This window comes from Schistocerca gregaria, chromosome 2, assembly GCF_023897955.1.
Source record: "Schistocerca gregaria isolate iqSchGreg1 chromosome 2, iqSchGreg1.2, whole genome shotgun sequence".
Taxonomy (NCBI): domain Eukaryota; kingdom Metazoa; phylum Arthropoda; class Insecta; order Orthoptera; family Acrididae; genus Schistocerca; species Schistocerca gregaria.
The window spans coordinates 1,051,316,268-1,051,340,554 of NC_064921.1; the positions used below are offsets into that span (position 1 = coordinate 1,051,316,268).

The 24,287-nt window shown below is 44.7% G+C and overlaps 1 protein-coding gene across 1 annotated transcript in view; it reads right to left on the reverse strand.

Moving 5' to 3' along the window:
• The window catches only part of LOC126335577 (ATP-binding cassette sub-family C member 4-like), a 295,393-nt gene that overhangs the window by 86,161 nt on the left and 184,945 nt on the right, over window positions 1-24,287 (reverse strand). The window contains exon 10 of the mRNA XM_049999008.1: window positions 8,305-8,591. Coding sequence (XP_049854965.1) covers window positions 8,305-8,591 — 287 coding nt within the window. The remainder of the gene's footprint in view (window positions 1-8,304; window positions 8,592-24,287) is intronic.

The window sequence follows — 24,287 nt, forward strand, 5'->3', positions numbered from 1 at the left end:
CCCACTGAAACCTCCCCGATTTCAAGGACCCAGGAGAGAAAAACCACAGTAGATATGATGATGATAAATGCACCACAGTGTAGAGCATCCCAAAGAATTTATACTCCCGCGTCAGAAGTGTCAAGTATCGTCGCTGGAGTGCAGCACGCTCGCATGTAGTGAAAATGGTGACTCCACAGCAGCATACACAAGCATTAGTGTGGTTTGCAAAAACAAAATCGCCGATTACTGTGCAAATAAATCATCATTGTTAGGTCATGAAGATGGCGGCTGCAGGTGTAACACGTGTTAAGTTCGGCTCGCGAAATTTAGTTCAATTCGAAGGTGCTCTCACAGGTGGTGTTGTCTAGTACCAGGGGAAATTGTGCGAACAAGTGTTCTGTGCAATAGTGCTATTTTTTTCTGTGTTCCACCAACATCTATGCTGGAGAAAATGGTAAACAGGAGAGTCTACAGCAATGCATCCAGCACCGGAGAAGCAGCAGGTGCGGCAGGCCTACTCTTGGCGGAAAGTGTGGCCGCAGCTCCCAGCATGGCCGAGCTGGTCCACTTTGAGGTAAACGCTGCGCTTCGCGTAAAGACAATCTCGATCTGATAGCAGGCACCTTATCAGATATAGTAACGGCAGCAGTATTGGCCAAAATGTGTGGAACTGTTGAAGCCAATACTGCCGAAATTACAGCATTAAAAAAGTCTCTGTCTTAATACAAGAAAAAGGCTCGAGAGTTAGAAGTAAAACTATCTGCCACAACAGACGAGCTAGAACAGTGCCAAAGGCGAAAGTCTACGACTGGAGTAGCAGACTATAAGGAAGAAGACACAGACAAACTGCTTATACAGGTTGCACATGAAAAATTAGGCGCTGAAGTCACTAAGGCAGACATTGACAGGAGCCATCGGGTGGGACGAAAACTACCAGGTAACACCAAACCTCGTCCAATAATAGTTAAATTTGTCTCATACCGAAAAAGGGAAGAAGAGGTTAGCAAGGACAGGGCTTAAAATAAGGGAAGATCTGACACACGAACGGCTAAAGATTTTGAACAGTGCCACATCCCAGTTCGGTCTTCAGAATGTGGGGACTCAGAATGGCAGAGTAATCATTAAGAGAGCAGCTGGAAAGAAGACAGTCACAAACATGGCAGAACTGAATAGTATTAAGTGAAGCTACTCTAGCCAAAAGTGCAAACTTCTCACCATTTGCAAATTGTAACATCCCTATAATCAGATATACTGTCTTATAATTGTATTAACTTTTTAATTATCCCCATATTTGTACCTTTAACTAATTGTTTTGTATTCGTATTAACTTTTTATTATTTTTGTACCTGTAGCTCTAACATTTACTTAATTTTAGTTACTGCTAATACTATTTTTATTTGCTCAGTTTATTCTCTTCCATTCTGTAATAGTAACATTGCAATTATTAGTCTCTCCCTTAGTTCATTAATCACCCATCTCTTCGGTTTAAATTATTCATAACAAAAATCACTATCAGTATCATTTTAGTAAATTTCAATCTAATTGTAGCTTCCTACGATAATCAATATCACTTTAGTAAATTTCAATTTAATTCTAGCTTCCTACAATAATTTATTAGTTATTAAGCTTACTACTCTCTGCTGGCATCATTGGCCTTTTAAATCACTCCACTTTCCTTATTTCCACCCTAAGCTGTTTCGAATACAGGTAATTACACTTCACCTCTTAAGACACAGGATACACAGTGACACACAGCTGTTCACTGTTTTGGTCATATTCTCATTGCACCGAATACCACTACTCCATTTTCTATACCCCTGCAACCTGAGGAAATCTCTTGCGATCGCCTTTCTTTCGGCACTCGTGGAGTCACAAACAGGGCGCGCAAAATCTCTGACATCTGTGTTATGTCAATTCAGGGAAGCAGCGGCCAGTGCCCCTCGCGGCAGGTAGTGCCTAACAAAGGGACAAACCAGTCTGCCACCCTGCTCCAGGCTGCCCAGCGGAACACGTCAGAGCTTTTAGTAGCGCACTGCAACATCCAGTCTTTACCTGCACATTACGAACAACGTAGCTTCCTCTTCAACCAACTAAACTACCACGTGATCCTCTTATCTGAAACGTGGTAAAAACCACACATATCCTCTGCATCTATTCATCTCCCAAGGTAGAACATTTCTTAGGGCAGACAGATCAAAAAAGCGAGGTGGCGGGGTCGGCGCATATATACGAACAGATCTCAAAGCGAAACTCTTATGTACGTCAAACCCTGCTGAAGAAAACTAGGCTGAATTCACGTTCACTGAAATAAATATACAAAGTCTGAAGTTCTTGATGTCATGTACAAGCCGCCAAAAAATAAGCTCAATGAGTTCCTTTCAGTCGGAATTACATTCACTTCAGTGTTAATACGAACATGTCATTGTAATGGGTGACTTTAACATAGACCTGCTAAGAGACACTCCCTCCACAATGAACCTAAGATGATTTTTTAGCTGCAATAACATGAACATTCTTCTATTACAACCTACACACCATACGGCGCACAGTCATACTCTTAGACGTAATCGCAATGAAACAGACTGACAAAGTAAGAGATGTTGGTGAAACATCGGCCCCTGGCCTCTCAGCACATGATGTAATACTCCTGGCCTACTCTGTGCAGCCCCCAAGGATCAAATTGCGTTACGTAACTTGTAGGAACATGAAACGTATTGACCTTGACACTCTAACAGCCGATTGCTCAGAAATCTCATGGCATCAAGTAATCAGAGAACCTACAATAGATGACAAAATTAATGAACTTGGTGATAAACGCACTGCCCTCTATGACAAACGTGCACCTGTACGCACAATCTGTGTAAGAAAATCTCCTGCTCTATGGCTGACAGCTGAATTAAGTAAAATGATTAATAATATGGATGCTGCAAACAGGCATTTCAAGGCAGATCTGAAACCAGAGTGTTTCGAAGAATATAGAAAGCTACAGAACAGAGTGAAACAATGCATTAACAATACTAAAATCAGGGGGGGTTCGAAAGGTAAAATTGGAAACAGCTTTCCATGTCTCAGCTGACAAATTAAATGAATTATTCTCTGAACCTCTGAATACCAACACGGCTGATAATTACCGTCCACAAGAATCCCCTAACTGCATAACTAACAACGATACATTCCACCTAAACACGTGACAATAAATACGGCAAGAAAAGCAGTAATGAGAATCTCTTCTGACACAATAGGCAATGACAGTATCAGTATAACCTTGATTAAGAATGTTGCCGATATCTTAGTACCTGTCTTAACTGACATACTTAATTTTTCCCTCATGAATGGAATATACTCCACTGCATGGAAAAGAAGCATAATTCGACTCATCCCTAAGATCGAAAACCCGCAACTGCCTAGTGACTACCGACCAATTACTATACTGTCTGCTGTTTTCAAAGCACTTTAATATATATAAAATCACTGAACATCTGCATGAATTCAGCCTATATGACAAATTGCAATGCGGTTTCCGTAAACATCACAGCACAAACACTGCTCTAATTAAAGTAACTGTTGACCTGAAATATGCCATCGACAGCCAAAAGGCACCAATATTGACACTACTAGATTTCAGCAAAGCTCTTGATACTGTTAACTCTTACATATTGCTCAGAAAACTGCAACAGTTAATTTCTCAGACAGTGCAATGAGATCGTTTGAAAGCTACGTAAAAGACAGACAGCAATGTGTTGTCTGCGGAAATGAAAAATCTTCCTGGAAACATGTCTCCTCGGGAGTGCCACAAGTATCAGTGTTAGTACCACTTTAGTTTTCTTTATATGTCAACAATATTTCATCGGTTCTGTCCTCCTGTAAATATCATTTCTATGCTGAGAACCTCCAGCTCTACCTAAGTGTCAGACCCGAAGATATAAACACTGCAATCGCTAAGATGAGTGATGATCTGTCTTCAGTAGTGACATGGTCGGAAAACCTAGGGCTTAAACTAAATGCAAAAAAGACACAAGTAATCTTAATAGCACATCAGAAATTAATAAGTTCAGATTACCGCAAACGGCTGCCTCCTATTATGCCCGACAGTATTCCAATACCATATCAGAAAACAGTTAGGAACTTGGATCTAACTTTGGATGAGCATCTCAACTCGGCGGAGAATACAGTCTTAGTGTTCCGGAAGACGTCCGCTTGTCTCTATGCTCTCAAAAAGTTTCAGGACTTATTTCCACAGGACTTATTTCCACAGGACTTATTTCCACAGGACTTATTTCCACAGGACTTATTTCCACAGGACTTATTTCCACAGGACTTATTTCCACAGGACTTATTTCCACAGGACTTATTTCCACAGGACTTATTTCCACAGGACTTATTTCCACAGGACTTATTTCCACAGGACTTATTTCCACAGGACTTATTTCCACAGGACTTATTTCCACAGGACTTATTTCCACAGGACTTTAAATGCCAGCTCATGCAAGCACTCGTTCTACCGAACCTCCACTATTGTGATGTAATTCAACAAGGCATGAGTAGTGAAAACAACTGAGGCTAGAACCAACTATGAATGCCTGTGTGCGTTACACCTGCAACATTTGCCTATATGATCATGTTAGTGCTTCATACTCCCAGCTAGGGTGGCTGTGGCCGGACAAATTGCATGACTACCACACACTATGTCTACTTCACCGACTCCTCATCGCGCATGCACCCCAGTATCTTGCTTCAGAGATTAAACACCTTTCATGCCATCATAAGTGAAACACGAGGTCACTTATTTGGTATCCTAACCGTGCCCACTCTCAAAACAAAATCTTTCGCAAACTCCTCAGTTACCGCTGTCCGCCTCTGGAACAAACTGCCCTTTATCTTGTGCAAAATTCAATCCCCTGCTGTTTTTAAGAAGAAGCTACTATCATCCTCATAGCGTTTTCCACAAAATTTATGCACAAGGCCAATCCTCTCCTCTGTCAAATATCAAAGCTACTGTCTCCTATCTTGCTCCTTTCCCTTCTTCCTCTTCATCTATCTCTATTAATCGCTCAATCTTATTTACCTTTATATTTCCTTAATTATGTTTCATCACATCTCTATTCTTCTCCTCCACCCACCATCAGTCTCCCTCATACTTCCTGCTGCTAGCACTCCTATCTAAAATCTGTCTCTTTCATAATGTCTACTTATAACAGTACTTATCTACGAATATAAACTCTATATGTACGTATTTTTCCAAGAGTGCCTTTGTAATTGTTTATTTCACTTTTTGTACTAAATGTAGTTTAAGATGCCTACCAAAACCATATGAATGTAAAATACAATGAATGCCTGGTTAGGTGTAAGAGGGGGCCTGATGGCCCTAATCTTCTCAGGTTAAATAAATCAATAATTAAATAAAAATAAAAAATTGTGTGTATGAATGTGATCTATCTGATGTGGAAACAATTTAGCAATGGTATAGGAAGTTTCTGGGAACAAGAAGTGTTCTGAAACATTCTGGCGATGAATGTTACAGAGTTTTAGAAGAGTCAGTGGAGTACATCAGACAAATGTTTCTCAGAAGCCAGTGTAAGTCAATTCGTCAAGCCTCTAGGCCACTTGATATAACTCTATCAACATTGCATCATATAGTTCACCAGCATCTTCATGTGTGTGCTTAGAAAGTGCAAATTCTGCAACATCTGACGCCAAATGACAAACCACACTGTCAACAATTTGCTGTGGATATGCTGCACCGTATTGATATGGATGTCAGCTTCCTCGAAAGATGTTTATTCTCAAATGAGGCAACCTTTCCTCTATCAGGAAGGGTTAATAGGCACAATGTTCTGATTTGGGGTTTGCAAAATCCGGACGTTGCCGTCTAATATGTTCGTGATAGCCCTAAACTAAATGTCTGGTGCAGGCTAATGGATGACAGGATTATTGGACCATTTTTCTTTGCGGAACAAACAGTGAATGGGTCTTTGTATCTGGTAATGTTTGAGCAGTTTGTCTACAACATCATTTTTCAACAAGATGGAGTCCTGCCACATTGGTCAACAGATGTTCGCAAGCTCCTGGATAGGAAATTTCCCAATAGTTGGATCGGACGAAGAGGGCCTACTGCCTGGCCAACATGTTCACCTGACATTACGTCGCTTGATTTCTTCATGTGGGGATTCATGAAGGACCACAAGTATGCAACTCAAGTAGACGATATTCCTACATTGCGATATCTTACCGCTAATGCAATTGCAACAACAACAGAGTAAATGTTACATAGAAATGGGCAAGAAATTGAATATAGACTCTATATTCATTGTGCTACAAGTGGTTCACATATAGAGGTGTACTGATGATAAATAAATTCTTTGAGATGCTCAACAATTTGGTGTATTTTTCCATTGTCGTATCTACTGTGGTTTCAAGACTGATTGTTGAGGACTGGACCAGACTAGTTTTGAAAACCTAACTTAAAGGAGGAAGACAGAGTAATATGCAAGACAGAGATTGCTGCTAAATATCATGCACGATTTGAGTGTGAAAAGCTAAATGAATTGCACATGAAGGAGGGAAGAGGACAGCGAAAAATAGATCAGAAAATGAAAGATGTAAAGAACTAAAATGGAGTGAAAAAAGGAGTAGTTACTATGAAGATCGAATATTTTCTTTGTTGTATGTATTTTACTGTTCTATATGGGTTGTCCCCATTAACACTGTGAATTCTGATCATATTCATTGTCTCACATGGCTAATGGTAGTCTTTTTGTAACTTAATGTAAATTTTCTCATATTTGACATTGTTTGGAGCACCAAGTTTGGCACGCTATCTGGCAAGCATTTTGTTTACTTTGCTCTGGCTATCACAAACTGTTCATTTTAGTTTTCATGTTCAACAATAGTACTTTACTGTTTTCTCTATGAAATCTCATGCACTGTACATCACTGCTTACGCTACTTTCTAATTATATATACTGGTACGCATTCTGTAAATTTGTTTGTCACTTGTTTTGTCTTACTGTGTGGGCCGTGAAGTGTTTTGTGCTCATGATGTATATATTTTCTAACAGACTGTCTGATGAGTGTAACAGGACAGCCTCCTCTAGCAATATTTTTCCTCAACAGTAGTCGCCGATACCAGTGTTATTTTTTGAATTTTGGACATGTCAATATTATCTCGGTTGTTTTCCTGGAAACTTTCTTATAATTCTAGACACAGTATGCTGTCTTTCAAGCTAAAATTTATGAAAAAGAATTACTTTACAAAATATTTAAGTTTCAATATTATAATCAAGAAGTACTAGATCTGAATGTACAGTTAATATTAGTTTTTTCAGAAACTAATGAAATTACGAATTATTTGCACACTTAAAATTTCTATAATTAATTACCCAATCCTGTACTGTTTACTATGTTTATTTCTGGATTCATTTATGAAATAATAATCAAAATTAATGATGTCACGAAAACTTTTAGGAATTCATTTGTTAAGAAAAACTGCAAACCCTTTGGAATATTGTTACTTCTGCAGAGTGAGAGAATCTTAAGATTGCCTCTGATCTATCGAATGTATTTTTGTATAATAGGTGGGAACAATGTAATTATGGTTAACGTGAAAAATTAAAATATTGTATGATATACTAAAATGTGAGAAAAGCAGTGGAAAATATATTTACATAAAAAATTCTAAAACAACAATCTTATAATTTATTTAGTTCAAACCAACCATCAGGACTATGTTAGATTTTCAGCTTCAAGTATCAGATTCCTATCTATCTCAACATGACAAGTTAAGTAAACTTGAAAGTTTGTCATCTTTGTTCCTCTCTAATCTTCAAAAATACTGCTTCTTAATAACTTGGACTGGTCACTGTTTAATAAGGACAATGGATGGATGGATGGATGGATGGATGGATGGATGGAGAGAGCTAGCTAGCTAGCTAGCTAGCTTACATGGGCCACGCTCGAAATGCGTAATAATGCGTTTGGATTCAATACAACATTTTTATGGAACACCAAAGATCTGTTATTGGCAAACAATCAGCATTATATATGTATATTGGGTTAATCATAAAGGTGACATACCTCACATGCAACTTTAACCTGCAATTGCATGGGAGTAGAAGGTGGTGGTGGTGGTGGTGGTTGGAGGAGGAGGATGAGGAGGAGGAGGAGGAGGATACTGCATTTAATCCTTGTGAAACAAAAGAAAATACTAAAAATACAAGTGTGTTAAACAGGTTTACCAAAATTACAAAGCTACTTAAACCCACCACACTGTAATAGTTTTACAACTAATTAACACAATTTCAAAATTAAACCATAATAACTCACCGTGCAAGGTTTATTCTTGCTCTCTGACCACCGCTCAGAGCTACACCTCTTTCTCCAACAACTGTTTTATCACCGTAGGGAAAAAGTTCAAAATCTCTTGTAAGTGCACACGCCCTAATGACTTCACGATACTTTTTTGAATCATATGGTTGTCCAAACAAAATATTTTGCCGTACAGACCCAACAAACAACCATGGATCTTGGGAAGCATATGAAATCTTCTCATCAGCACTTATTGAACCGCCAGTAATTGGAAGTTCGCCGAGAACTGCATGAAGCAGAGAGCTCTAGAATAAAATTATTAGAGCTTATTTATACAGAATAACTGAAAGTTATTATTGATTCAGAAGTTTAATAAAACAAAAAAGAACAAATTTAATTTATAGCTCCTTACTACAGCAAACTCAGTTCACTGGAGAAAATCTTAACAATATACATAATATTTAAAACAATTTGTTGCTGTTTATGAAGGTAAATATGTACAACAACAACATTCATATGTAATTTATGGAACTCAGAGTACGTAACTGAGGCTATCATGAGAAGAGAAATGGCATTACAATAGATGTTTTTAATAAACCTCATGAAATAAGATTAAGGTTTTTTAGTTTCTCATGTATTACTGTTATGCATTTTTTTGGCATAAAAATCTTGAATGCTTGATGCTTCACAGCTTTCAGATATTTATTAAATGACATTATCTATACACCATGAGCTTCACAACAAATGTTTTATTTTCAAAAACTGGTTTTCAGGTTTATAACCCACCATCAGTGGAATCTGATACAGAGGAACAAACAGCTGCACGAGCATCGATTTCTTCCAAATGATAGCTGTACATATGCATTAGTAAAGTAATTCTTCTCACATTAGACACTCCTACACCAATTACATTGCTTGTTAGGTAATACGACAGGCTCTAAAGTATGTTCTACAAAATACTACTCACTTTGTCATTTATGTTACAGGTTTGATGAAATAGTCATATAAAGACGGAAATGATAAGTCGAACAGTCTATATTACCTGTCTCTGTTTCTAAGACCATATTTACACATGTCTGTGACATGCATTCGTATAAATATGTTAATCACAATTTTTGACAGTTGGCATCTGATGATATAATATGCAAAACATGTAAGATTGCAAGTATGTTCTCTGAACCTTGTTTCAAAGGTTCTCTCTGTTTGTCCAACATAAAATTTACCATGATCACTGTATGTTACTTTGTGCACCCCTAAATAAGAAAGTCATATACTATCAACATTACGTAGAAGACACATTAGTCTTGTTTGATGGCACTCTTTATGTAGCCGATGTGTGTTACCAGTGACTATCAGTTACATTAGACCATCATCTTCACCATAGTATATGAAGGTAATGGGAGTATTAACTTTCTGGATCTGAAAATTAAAAGAGGAAGAGAGACACACCTACTACATCTGACAGCATAATTCACAGCAGTTCTTGCTATCCAAAGTCCCATGAAGTATTTTATTTCCACTCAGCAATTGACAGGTTAATCAAATATCCTTTAAGCAAGGCGACTATTAATGCCGAATTACACACACTGGGGACGGTAGTATTTCACAATGGTTATGACCCAGAACTAGTTATGAAACTATACACAAGAATCAGAAAGAATTCCAAGACTAGGAATAAGATTACATTATAAATGAGCATACAAGCAGAAAAAGATAAGTTTACAATCTTACCATACGGAGGTCACTTTTTTGATGAAGTAAGTCATTTGTTTTGAAAAACTAGACTTCATATTGACTTCAGGCCAGACAACAATGTAAGACCATGCCTTATAAACAGTACTGATAATAGTTATAGCCAAACATATAAACAGTACTGATAATAGCTAATAGCCAAATATTTAACATGTCAGTGGTGTATGAATATTTTTTTAGGGCGCTCAACTACTAAGGTCATTAGCACCCAGTCACAAACGTTAGTGCACTAATAGTATAGAAAAACACAAGTTGGCATCATCAGAAAGTACTTACAAAGACACATAGAAACAAAATAAAAGAGTTAGATCTTTTTGGACAAGTCCATCAATGCAATAAAACTAAGGACACGAGCAGCTGCTCGAGTGTCATCAGCTAAAAGTTCCTGTAAGGTAGACGGCAGACACAGGAGAACACAAGAGTGAATAAAACGGGGACAGGACAATAAGACGTGGCGCACCGTCAATGGATGACCACAGGGGGACTGCGGGGCGGGGTCACCGGACAACAGGTAGCGGTGGCTAAATTAGCCATGCCCAATCTGCAGCCTGGCCAAAATGACCTCTCCCAGGAAGGGCGTGAGGAAGCCGTCCAAGCCCCCTGGATCGGTTTGATCAACCTAAGCTTATTTTCATGGAGAGAGGACCAAGCCACATGCTACAATGGTGAAACACGCCGACAAAGAACCCCACTAACAACAGTTGACGGGACAGAAAAGGAAGCTGTCCGAGGCAGGAGGACAGCAGCCTTGGCCGCAGCTTGATCAGCAGCTTCATTCCCAGGCACGTGGCCAGGAATCTAAAAAAAAAAAAAAGGGTCACGAGCGCTGGTATCTGATAGCGACTGAAGGGACCACTGAATTCGTTGCACGAGAGGGTGGTCCGAATATGGGTCGCAGAGTCTCTGAATGGCGCTCAAAGAATCAGAGCAGATGGCACAGGGAGAATGACAATGGCGGCGGATTTACTGAACAGCTTGAGAGAGAGCAAAAAGCTCAGCTGTAAAGTTTGAACACTCGTCAAGGAGCTGGTATTGGAAGGTATTACCTCCAACGACAAAGGCACATCCAACGCCAGCAGTAGTCTCGGAGCCATCTGTGAAAATAATGACATTATTAGCGAGCCTCGAATGAAGTTCGACAAACCCCAAGCGGTATATGGAATCCGCAGTCCTCTCCTTTGGGAGCGAGCCAAGTTCAAGGTGAACGCGAACCTATGTCTGGAGCCAAGGTGGCGTCGAACTCTCACTCACTCGAAAAGTCGTAGGGAGGATAAAATCAAGTTGCTGAAGCAGGCGACGAAAGCGAACTCCAGGAGGTAACAGGGCAGAGGCATACAGCCCATATTGGTGGTCGAGAGAGTTGTCAAAGAAGGAGAAATATGATGGGTGGTTGGGCATTGACATCAGTCAGCAGGCGTACCGACAAAGCAACATATTGCACCAGTAGTTTAGCGGTAATTCGGCAGTTTCGGCATACAGACTCAACAGGGCTGTTGTAGAATGCTCCAGTCGCCAGATGTAACCCCTGATGGTGGATAGAGTTTAGACGGCGTAAGATAGACAGCAGGGCAGAAGAGTAGACAAAGCTCCCATAATCCAGCTTTGATTGGACAATGGACCGATATAAGCGAAGCAGGACCATTCGATCCACTCCCCATGACGTACTGCTGAAAACACTGAGGAAATTTAGGGAACGAGTACAACGAGCAGCCAAGTAAGACATGTGGAGACCAGCAACAGTTCCTGTCAAATGTAAGACCTAAAAATTTTGCTGTCTCCATGAATGGTTGGTTGGTTGGTTGATTGGGGTTGAAGGGACCAAACAGCAAGGTCATCAGTCCCTTGTTACAAAGACGGTCAGTTCCGACAGAGGGACAGCTCAGAAGAGTCAAAAACGATAAAGGTAAAAAGTAAAAGGCTAAAAAAAAAAAGTGCAGTTGTGTCGTCAATGATAAAAACACAAGGAGGGAAGTCAGTAAATGGGCAAACTCAAGAGAGGAAATATCCCACCTGTGAAGCAGTACAAGCAAGACCACATGCTATTTAAAAGCGTTCAACCGCCAGAGTGTAAAAGGGCGGATTGTAAAAGGGATTAAACAAACCTAAAAGGCGATAAAAACAGTAAAAGGGAAAAAAGATAGAACATGGCCAGGGAGGGGAGTCAGGAATCTCCAAGCACAGCCTACAGTGGGAGACATCCCAACCCTCACCGCCCTGCCCCTACTCCAGAGGGAGATGAAAATCCTTAAAACTGAGAATAAAAACCACTTTCACGGAGGAAACTGAGAACCAGTTCAACCATCCGGGAATCGTCTGCTAATATTAAGGGTAAAGTGCAGGGAAGTCTGTACTTAGTACGCAGAGCTAAAAGAAGGGGGCATTCCACCAAAATGTGGGCCACTGACTGGAAAGCTCCACAACCACAAAGTGGGGGTGGCTCACCACGCAAAAGAAAACCATGGGTCAGCCTGGTATGGCCGATGCGAAGACGACAGAGGGTGGTTGAGTCCTTTCGCGAGAGGCGTAAGGAAGAACGCCATGGGACAGGTGTCACCTTAATCGCACGAAGTTTATTAGACAAGGAGGTAGCCTCCCAGGATGTGGCCCATGATTGCGCAAAGTGGGATTTGAGATGAAGCCGTAAATCCGCCACAGGAGGGGTGACAGGGAATGGGGGGTAAGTGACTGCTCCCCCAGCCAAACGATCAGCAAGCTCATTTCCTTGGATGCCCACATGGCCAGGGACCCAAAGGAAGCTAACAGAGCAAGCAGCATGGTGGAGATCAGCGAGATGGTCATGGATGGAGGAGACCAAGGGATGACGGGAGAAACACTGGTCAAGTGCCTGAAGGCCACTCATTGAGTCTGTACATAACAAAACGCGATTGAGCTTGGACTGTTTAATAAAGGCCAGGGCCCGGGAGACCGCCATCAATTCCGCAGTGAACACCCCACATGCATTTGGCAGGAGATGATTTTCCATGCCTACAGAGGAGGTGAAGGCATAGCCCACACGATCAGCAGATTTAGAGCCATCAGTGTAAAACACAACAGCATCCCGAAACTCAGATAAAATGCGGCGGAAAAAACAACGGAACACCATCGGGGGAACGGAATCTTTCGGACCTTGGCAGAGATCCATCCGAACTCGGGGCCGAGGAACTAACCAAGGAGGTGTGTTGGGGAGGGAACGTGAGATACAGGAAAAGGAAGGAAGCTGAAAATCACGGCGAAGAGACGCTAGGCGGAGCCCAACCGGTAAACCCGCCCGAGGGCGGGAGTCAGGTGGGCGACTTCCTTGGGCAGGGAACAGGATAGAATAGGAAGGATGAGTGGGAGAGGAACGGACAGCGATTGCATACGAAACCAGAAGCTGGGAGCGCCGAACGGAAAGGGGGGGGATCCCAGCCTCAACCAGGAGACTATCTACAGGGCTAGTCGGGAAGGCACCGATGGCCAAACGGATACCACGATGGTGGACCGGATCCAAGAGGTGCAATGTAGAAGGGGCAGCTGAACCGTAAACTTGACAACCATAGTCCAAGCGAGACAACACTAAGGCCCGATAAAGGTGGAGGAGAGTGGAACGGTCAGCACCCCAAGAGGTGTGGGCAAGGAAGCGAAGGACATTTAGTTTACGGAAACATCCTATCTTCAGGCGTCTGATATGAGGCAGCCAAGTGAGCTTGTTGTCGAAAAGAAGGCCAAGGAAACGAAACTGTGGGACCACAGGTAATCGTTGTGCATTGAGATAGAGCTCTGGATTGGGGTGGACTGTCACACGGCGGCAAAAGTGGACCACTCGCGATTTTAAAGGAGAAAACTGAAATCCGTGTGAGATGGTCCATGCAGAGGCACGCCGTATAGCACCCTGGAGCTGACGCTCTGCAGCGGCCATCGAAGAGGAACTAACCCAAATGCAGAAATCATCCACATACAGAGCAGGAGTGACCAAAGGACCGACGGAGGCCACAAGTCCATCTATAGCAATGAGGAACAGAAGTACACTCAATACGGAACCCTGAGGGATGCCATTCTCCTGGGTTCGCGGAGAACTTAAAACTGTACCAACCCTAACCCTAAACGAACGATGAAACAAGAACTGGCGGATAAAAATCGGGAGTGGGCCCCGAAGACCCCACTCATGAAGTGTAAGTAAAATATGATGGCGCCAAGCCGTATCATAGGCCTTGCGAAGGTCGAAAAATACAGCAACCAAATGGCGGCGCTGGGAAAAGGCCTGCCGAACTGCGGATTCCAAGCGAAGTAAATGATCGATCGGAGACCGTCCCTCTCGGAAGCCACACTGGTAAGGGGACAACAGACGCCGAGATTCGAGGACCCAAGTGAGCCGACGGGCTACCATCCGTTCAAGTAACTTACAAACAACGTTCGTCAGACTAATTGGCCGATAGCTGTCGACGAACAGGGGGTTCTTACCGGGCTTAATGACGGGAACCACGATGCTATCCCTCCATTGAGAAGGGAAGTCACCCTGGAGCCAAATACGGTTAAATACCCGGAGAAGATGTCGCTGTTGTGGAGCACTGAGATGTCGAAGCAGTTGGTTATGAATGAAGTCTGGGCCAGGGGCCGTATCATGAGAAGAGGAGAGTGCGGAAAGAAGTTCCCATTCAGTAAAAGCGTCGTTGTATGATTCTGACTGGCTGGGGGTAAAACATAAGGCGGAAGCTTCGGCCCGCTGTTTCTGGGGAAGGAAAGCAGCCGGATAGGAGGCTGATGCTGATGCCGACGCTGTTGCAAAATGGGTCGCAAGGTGTTCCGCGAGAATCAACGGGTCCGTGCAAAGGCCATCCGGGAGGTGAAGACCCGGGAGGGTAGACTGCCGATGGCAACCTTGGAGAGAGCGAAGTGTAGCCCATACCCGCGACAGAGGGACAGCAGAACCGAGGGAAGAAACAAAGCGTTCCCAACACATCCGTTTGCTCCGTTTGATTAAGTAACGGGCCCTTGCGCGAAGGCGTTTAAAGGTAATAAGATTGGCAACGGATGGATGCCTCTTAAGGTGTTGCAAAGCTCGACGGCGATCACGGATGGCAACGGCAATGTCGGAACTCCACCAAGGGACCTGCCGGCGGCGAAATGGTCCAGATGAGCGCGGGATAGCAAGGCCAGCAGCGTGAACAATCGCGTCAGACATGTCACGTATGACATCATCAATACCATCCGACAATGAGGGAGAAAAAACGACCTGTGCAGTATACAGAGGCCAATTGGCACGTTGGAAGGACCAACGAGGTGATCTGTCCATGGGGGAGCGGGAAGGGAGCGAGAGAATCAACGGGAAGTGGTCACTATCGCAAAGGTCGTCGTGCGGTGACCATTTTAGGGAAGGGAGGAGGGAGGGAGAAGAGAGAGAAAGATCAATGGCAGAAAAGCTACCATGACCGGCACTGAAATGGGTTGGGGAGCCATCGTTAAGAAGGCACAAGTCGTGGTCGGTAATAAACTGGTCAATGAGATGACCCCGACTAGATGGAAATGCACTGCCCCACAAGGGATGATGTGCATTAAAATCGCCAAGTATAAGGAAGGGAGGAGGAAGTTGCTGAAGGAGGGCACTTAAGGAGGCAGGTGTAGGAGTTCTGTCAGGAGGGAGATACAGATTGCAAATTGTGACTCCAGAGTCCAGGTGGATCCTAACAGCAACTGCTTCCAATGTAGTTTGGAGAGGAATCCACGTGCTGGCAATGTCCGTTCGGACCAACGTGCAAACTCCACCAGACGCCCGTAGGGGGCCGACCCGATTTCGACAGAAAGCACGGAAGCCACGGAGGGTTGGTGAGTGACCACCAGTAAAATGAGTTTCTTGTAGAACCACACAAGCCGCAGAGTAAAACGAAAGAAGGGATTGCAACTCCGGTAGGTGACGATAATAGCCATTACAGTTCCACTGGATAGCCAAAGAACGATGAGTCAATTGGGGGGTGAACAGGCTAATGTCAGTCATGCCGGTGGGTCACCACCCATCACCGACAAGGAGGGGGCGACATCCATGAATAACAGGTCAGAGTTAGGTTGTGAAGATGGGGACGAGACCTCTGGCGATACCAGAGACTCCTTGTCCCGGGACTTGTGCTTCTTCTTTCTTTCTGTTTGGGATCGTGGAGGGCTGTGCAACAAAATGGAGCCAGCCACAGCAAGATCGGGAACAGAAAGAGAGCGGGCGATCTGAGGGCCCGCAGACCGTGGTTCTCGTGGTGGCCGCGTGGCAGCAGACCTTTGGCCTGGAAGGTGCCGGGAAGGGGGATCCCGCGAGGGGCGCCCATGACCGGCAGACGCCGAAGAAGCAGGACACTTCTCCAGCCGGGGAGAGGAAGCGGTGCCCGGGGGGGATGGTGTGGGAACCGCAGGGGGAGGGCGGAGGAAAGGGGTTTGGGACTGGGGTAAGGAATGAGGAGGAGGGGGTGAAGATACTGCTGAAGCATAATTAGTTGTCAGGGTCACTGGATGAAGGCGTGTATACTTTTTACGGGCCTCGGTATAGGTGAGACGATCAAGAGTCTTATACTCCTGTATCTTTTTCTCTTTCTGATACACTGGGCAATCCAGTGACCGTGAAGAATGATTTCCACGACAATTTACGCACACAGGAGGGGGAACACAGGAACTTCCCTCATGGAACGGATGTCCACAGTCACCACAGAGGGGGGCCTGCGAACAGCGCGAAGACATGTGGCCAAAACGCAAACACTTGAAACATCGCATAGGTGGTGGGATGTATGGCTTCACGTCACACCGATAGACCATAATCTTGACCTTCTCAGGGAGGGTGTCCCCTTCAAAGGCCAAGATAAAGGCACCAGTGTCAACGCGGTTGTCCTTCGGACCCCTCTGAACCCGCCGAACAAAGTGAACCCCCCGCCGGCTTAGATTGTCCCGAAGTTCCTCATCAGATTGAAGGAGGAGGTCTCTATGGAAAATTACACCTTGCACCATGTTCAAGGACTGGTGTGGGGTAATTGACACAGGAATCGTACCAAGATGGGTACAGGCACGGAGAGCTGCAGACTGGGTAGCTGAAGCGGTTTTAATCAACAGCGACCCAGACCGCATCTTGCTGATAGAATCCACCTCGCCAAACTTGTCTTCGATGTGTTCAACAAAAAACATAGGTTTCGTATGAGTAAAAGTATCCCCATCAGTTCTGGCGCAAACCAGATAGCGAGGGAAAGGTTTCGCCCCCAGCCGACGAGCCTGGCCCTCCTCCCAGGGGGTAGCCACGGAAGGGAAGGTGGAAGGGGCAGAGGAAGCAGCACGTGAAGAATCTTTTCCAGTCAAAGAGACGGCCGGAGAACGGCCAGAGTTGTGGACTCTTATGCGTTTCATGAGCATAGTGTCCGCCCTGATACCACCCACTCCGATCAGGGGCTCTCCTCATGGGCGCCACCCAGCCACAGCAAGGGCCGTCTGGCACGGCGGCCATTGCTGGGAGTTCCGATGCTCCAGGACGACAAGCAACCACTCCTAGGCTTACATGAGGAGGTCACAGCTCAGGTATCAGACGTGTGATCCCTGTGTTTTCAGGGGGCTCAACCAAAAGGGTACATAGCGACCCCACCACACGGGCTGGCTACCGTGCTGGCTATGGACCCTAGCGTCAAACAACGACGTAAAGGAAACGATGGAATCAATGATGATGGCACACGCCGGAGACACTAGGTAAGGTGCTCTTCCCCAAATGGCTCACACTACGGAAGAAAATTTAGTGATGGAGGTCAAACCCCAGAGGGGACCAGAGAATACCAAAAGGATGAAGGAATTACAGAACAAGGCCGAATTGCAAGGTCAACAGAACCAGGAGAATAGCAGGGCCAACATAAGGAAGGACACCATAAGTAGGGACACCAAGAGAGGGAGAGGAGAGGTCGGAGGGAAGGATGAAGGACAGGAAAGGAGGGGAAGGGAAAGGAAATGCAGCCCGGAAAAAGAAGGAAGGCTGCAATAGCTCGGGGCCCCGTGCTCGCCACGCACGTACTCACGAAAGGACCGCGAGCCCCCTGGGGGGTCCATGAATGGGAGAGCAATGAGACCGAGATATAAGGATGGTGGAAGAAACTGTTTCTAATGCCAGAAGTTCATACAGACAGTTTTCTCGCCAGAAAAACAAACTCCAGGAACATAGATGGTATAGACAATGCTGAAGACATCGCTCCAGGAGACACGTTCTCTGAGCACTGCAGTAGATCGTAAAGTTGTCGACAAACTGGGAGCCTGAAATGTCAGCTGGAAGGCAATCCATTATTGGATTGATAGCTATGGCAAAAAGGGCAACACTCAAAAAGGAGACCTGGGGCACCCCATTCTCCTGGCAAAAGGCATCTGACAAAACAGAACCCACATGTACCCTGAACACCTCCATACTCCCAGTTCGTCGAATTCCTTTCACATGATGGGAGAAAACTATGGTCTGCAATGAAACATGGACGTCATTAACTAATACTCCGCACAATTACACCATTAGATACTCCCCTGTTCCAAAGAGGGCTTCAAGCGTCTTGTAGCACTTCTCGTGTCCCGTACTGCTTTCCTCCTGAATCACTCTAAGAGATACTCTGCCGGCCGCTGTAACCGAGCGGTTCTAGGCACTACAGTCCGGAACCGCGCTGCTGCTACGGTCGCAGGTTCAAATCCTGTATCGGGCATCGATGTGTGTGACGTCCTCCCACGCCAAGCCCAATTTCCAGTCATACTACGATGTGGTCCCAATACCTACACGTTCTTTTCCAAAGAAACTTCAGCAGACTCCCAATTCCAGACCACGAAAGCAGTAGCGACATATCTCCTTTTCTTCAGCTTTAAACTACACTACTGGCCATTAAAACTGCTACACGAACAAGAATTGCAGATGATAAACGGGTATTCACTGGAAAATTATATTGTACTAGAACTGACATATGATTACATTTTCAGGCAATTTGGGTGAATAGATCCTGAGAAATCAGTATCCAGAACAACCACATCTGGCCATAATAATGACCTTGATACGCCTGGGCATTGAGTCAAACAGAGCTTGGTTAGCGTGTACAGGTACAGCTGCCCATGCAGCTTCAACACGATACCACAGTTCATCAAGAGTAGTGACTGGCGTATTGTGACAACCCAGTTTAAAAAAAAAAAAAAATTGGTTCAAATGGCTCTGAGCACTATGGGACTTAACATCTGTGGTCACCAGTCCCCTAGATCTTGGAACTACTTAAACCTAACTAACCTAAGGACATGTAAATAAAACAGAAAGAAACTTCCACATGGGAAAAATATATTAAAAACAAAGATTCCAAGACTTACCAAGCGGGAAAGCGCCGGCAGACAGGCACATGAACAAAACAGACAAACACACACACACAGAATTACGAGCTTTCGCAACTGGCAGTTGCTTCGTCAGGAAGGAAGGAAGGAAGGAGAGGGAAAAATGAAAGGGTGTGGGTTTTAAGGGAGAGGGTAAGGAGTCATTCCAATCCCGGGAGCGGAAAGACTTCCCTTAGGGGAAAAAAAGGACAGGTGTACACTCACACACACACACACACACACATATCCCATGGGGTGTGTGTGTGTGTGTGTGTGTGTGTGTGTGTGTGTGTGTGTGTGTGTGTACACCTGTCCTTTTTTTCCCCTAAGGGAAGTCTTTCCGCTCCCGGGATTGGAATGACTCCTTACCCTCTCCCTTAAAACCCACACCCTTTCATTTTTCCCTCTCCTTCCTTCCTTCCTGACGAAGCAACTGCCAGTTGCGAAAGCTCGTAATTCTGTGTGTGTGTTTGTGTGTTTTGTTCATGTGCCTGTCTGCCGGCGCTTTCCCGCTTGGTAAGTCTTGGAATCTTTGTTTTTAATATAACCTAAGGACATCACGCACATCCATACCCGAGGCAGGATTCGAGCCTGCGACCGTAGCAGTCACATGGTTCCAAACTGAAGCGCCTAGAACCGCACAGCCACACTGGCCAGCTCCAGCTAGTGGATCGTGGAGAGGAGGTGTGATGCAGGAGATGGATTACGCTGGGGAAATGGTCGCTCGAGTATGTGTCAGACAGAGCATACCACCGACATTCAAGTTGGATAGTGGATATTGAGAGGTCCAAGTGGGAATAGGTATGCGTTGCGTCCAACAGGAAGGTAGATGGACCAATATTTAAGCAGACTGTATTAAAGTGGTTGAAAAGGTCTGCGAAGAGGGAGCCTTTCAGGCAGGATGCTGGGGGGCCGCAAAGGGGATGGTGGACATTGAAGTCTCCAATCAACAAAAACGGTGTAGGAAGCTGAGCAGTCAGTTTTATGATGTCTGCCCTAGTAAAGGCAGACGATGGTGAAGTGTAAACAGTACAAATGGAAAATGTGAAAGGGGGGAGAGTAATTTGGATGGCAACTGCCTGCAGATCTGTGTGCAATGTGATTGGATTAGTAGTCATCACCCCGAACCAGCAACATGACCCCTCCACGTGCCGGAATATCTGCCACAGGGGGTGGGTCAAAACGCATGGAGGTATAGTGTGCCATGTCAATATGATCGCATGGGTGTAACTTCATTTCTTTGAGACCTATGACAAACGGGCAGTGCATTTGAAGGAGCAATTTTAGTTCCTCTCGGTTGGACCGAATGCCGCAAATATTCCATTGAAGAAGTGCCATTAGGAAAACGAAAAGAAAAAGAAGAAACAAGGAAGGATCACCTCTATGGCCACTGAGGGCCTGGCTTTGAGGGAGCGCTGCTGCAATCAATAGGTGGTGAGTCATGGTCCAACACCTCAACAGTTGCGTCTGTCACCTTACCGAGCGAGGTGGCGCAGTGGTTAGCACACTGGACTCGCATTCGGAAGGACGACGGTTCAATCCCGTCTCCAGCCATCCTGATTTAGGTTTTCCATGATTTCCCTAAATCGTTTAAGGCAAATGCCGGGATGGTTCCTTTGAAAGGACACGGCCAATTTCCTTCCCAATCCTTCCCTAACCCGAGCTTGCGCTCCGTCTCTAATGACCTCGTTATCGACAGGACGTTAAACACTAACCACCACCACACCACCTGAGCTGGTCAAGAGGGGCAGCTTGCTCCACCGGTGAAAGGCCAGATGATCGGCTACCAGCGGTGCGGCCTGGCGAACTGAAGATGGCTGGGGATGGCAACCACTGGGTGGCGCAGGAGAAGAAACGCGCCTCGGCAGAGATGGTAAAGAGCCTTCTTTGAAGAATTACGTTTTGTCAAAAGAACAGTTAATGGCTGTGAAGTTCGGGTACGCAAGGAATCTTCACTTGTCGGTTCTGTTTTGAAGGTCGGAGCATCGGATTTAGAGGTCCTGGTCTTAGCAGTAGCAGATGATTATGTTGGGACCTTAGGGTTGGTGGGAGGAAGAGGACACGATGATCGGGCAATCTCTGTACTGGCCGATCTGACGACTGACTCGCTAAAAGTTAGATCAGATGTCTGTGTAGCTACCTCCCCGGTAGGCTGAGGAGAGGCAAGAAGGGTACTGTATTCCCTGCCGGAAGCACAGTGGGCTTTCTGCTATTGAATAACTTGCGAGCAGCCGAGGTCAACGCCTTCTCTTTCATTCCAATTTCCTGTATACTTTCCTCATCTTTGTAGACTGGGCAGTCATGGGAGGAGGCAGCATGGTCGCCCATACCGTTGATGCAACGAGGGGACAGAGGTGGACAGTCAACCTCATGGGCGTCCCTGCCACAGGTAACGCATTTATCCGCCCTTGAACAAGACTGGCGTGTATGATTAAACCGCTGACACTGGTTGTTGTTGTTGTGGTCTTCAGTCCTGAGACTGGTTTGATGCAGCTCTTCATGCTACCCTATCCTGTGCAAGCTTCTTCATCTCCCAGTACTTACTGCAACCCACATCCTTCTGAATCTGCTTAGTGTATTCATCTCTCTTATCTCCCATTTCATCTTCCTCTACATCCTCTTCCATTTCCATAATATTATCCTCAAGTACATCACCCTTGTATAGACCCTCTATATACTCCTTCCACCTATCTGCTTTCCCTTCTTTGCTTAGAACTGGGTTTCCACATGAGCTCTTAATATTCATACAAGTGGTCCTCTTTTCTCCAAAGGTCTCTCTAATTTTCCTGTAGGCAGTATCTATCTTACCCCTAGTGAGATATGTCTCTACATCCTTACATTTGTCCTCCAGCCATCCCTGCTTAGCCATTTTGCACTTCCTGTTGATCTCATTTTTGAGACGTGTGTATTCCTTTTTGCCTGCTTCATTTACTGCATTTTTATATTTTCTCCTTTCATCAATTAAGTTCAATATTTCTTCTGTTACCCAAGGAGTTCTACTAGTCATCTTTTTACCGACTTGATCCTCTGTTGCCTTCACTATTTCATCCCTCAGAGCTACCCATTCTTCTTATACTGTACTTCTCTCCCCATTCCTGTCAATTGTTCCCTTATGCTCTCCCTGAAACTCTGTACAACCTCTGGTTCTTTCAGTTTATCCAAGTCCCATTTCCTTAAATTCCCACCTTTTTGCAGTTTCTTCAGTTTTAATCTACAGTTCATAACCAATAGATTGTGGTTGGAGTCCACATCTGCCCCTGGAAATGTCTGACACTGGTAACCCGCTTTAATTCGTGAAGGCAATTTCACATTGTCGAATGTCAGGAATATGGTTCGGGTCTGTATGAGGTCCTTGTCGACCCTTTTCATGACCCGATGGATGGCCATCACTCCCTGATCAGAGGGGAAAGACAGAATCTCCTCATTACTTAGTCCACCGAGTGACCTGGTATACACCATGCCACGCGATGAATTCAAGGTGCGGTGGGCCTCCACCCATACAGGAATTGTGTGTAAGAGAGTGGCTCGAAGTAATTTTTGGGCATGGAAGCTGCTCTTTGTCTCCAACAGCAAGGTACCATTGCGCAACCGAGTACAAGATTTCACTGGTCCTGCAATCGCATCTACACCCTTCTGAATGACGAAAGGGTTGACTGTTGAGAAATCGTGACCATCAGATCTTATGACAACAAGAAACTTCAGTGCTGGTGGTAGAATTTTTGAACAGGAGTTTCATCTAGCTTTCTTTTTTTGGGCAGAAGACAGGGAAGAATAAGAAAAATCCATTGCAGATGAATCCCCCATGATTGCCAGCATCTGCAATGGCACACTACTCCATTGTGGGGGGCCCTCTCAGATATCACTCCCACCTTAGGTGATTGTCCACACCTCAGGTCACACTTCCCGAGAAATGGATGGAGGGACCAATCGGCACGTTCGGAAGGTAACAGCTCAGGCAATCACCCCTCCCTGGTCTGGCCTTTACCAGGGCATATGTGCATGCCTTACTTGTCACCCAGCGCGGGGAATTACGCGTTACTCCGACACCGGCTACGCAGGAAAACGTGTGGGTCGGCCTTCAGACACACACAGGGAGGAAAGAAGAATAGAAATAAAAAGGAAGAGAGGAAGAGAAGAAAGAATCTCAAACGCCGAAGCAGAGAATAAGACACGGAAAAGAAGAAGAGAAGAATAGGCAAAGGAGAATGAGGCATGAAAGCAAGGAGAAGAGGGAACGTAGGGAAAGACCAACAGAGGAAGAAAGTGTGAGAATGGATAAAAACAAAGGAAACAGGTTCCTGGAGCGTTCAAACGTCCATCTCCTGACGAAGGCTCGATACATTTCTTCCAAGAAGAGGGAGTGTGAAGGGGTGGTAAGGGGGGGAGGGGAGGATTGGGGATGGGGAAGGAGGGTAGGGCAGCCCGGAAAGGAAGGAGAATTGCACTAGCTCGGGGCCCCGTGCTCACCACGCACGTATCCACAACAGAGTTGTGGACCCCCTGGGGGGAGTGGTGTATGAAGTAACATGTAGCGATTGTGATGGAGTTCATGTTGGGTAAACAGGGAGAACCTTTGAGATAACGTTTAGAGAACATATTAATGTTAGTGAAGCCAATTCCTCAACATTCAATGCTCATTTAAGGGAAAACAAAACATTATGCTAATTTAGTTAACAGAATCATCATTCTCCACAAAGCAGGAAAAGACAGATTATTAAATATTTCAGGAGAAATTTAAATATACACACACAAGACAAAACAACCAGACAACGTACTTAATTAACAAATAGTTACAGAGTAAGATGTATATACAAAATTTCAAGAGTGTTTTAACCAAATAATTTGTGTTTGGAGTCTATTTCCTGCAAGTATAATTGTTTAATTTGATATGGTATCAGACTATTTTCCAGTCTTATACCTTTTTATATATTCTATCTTCA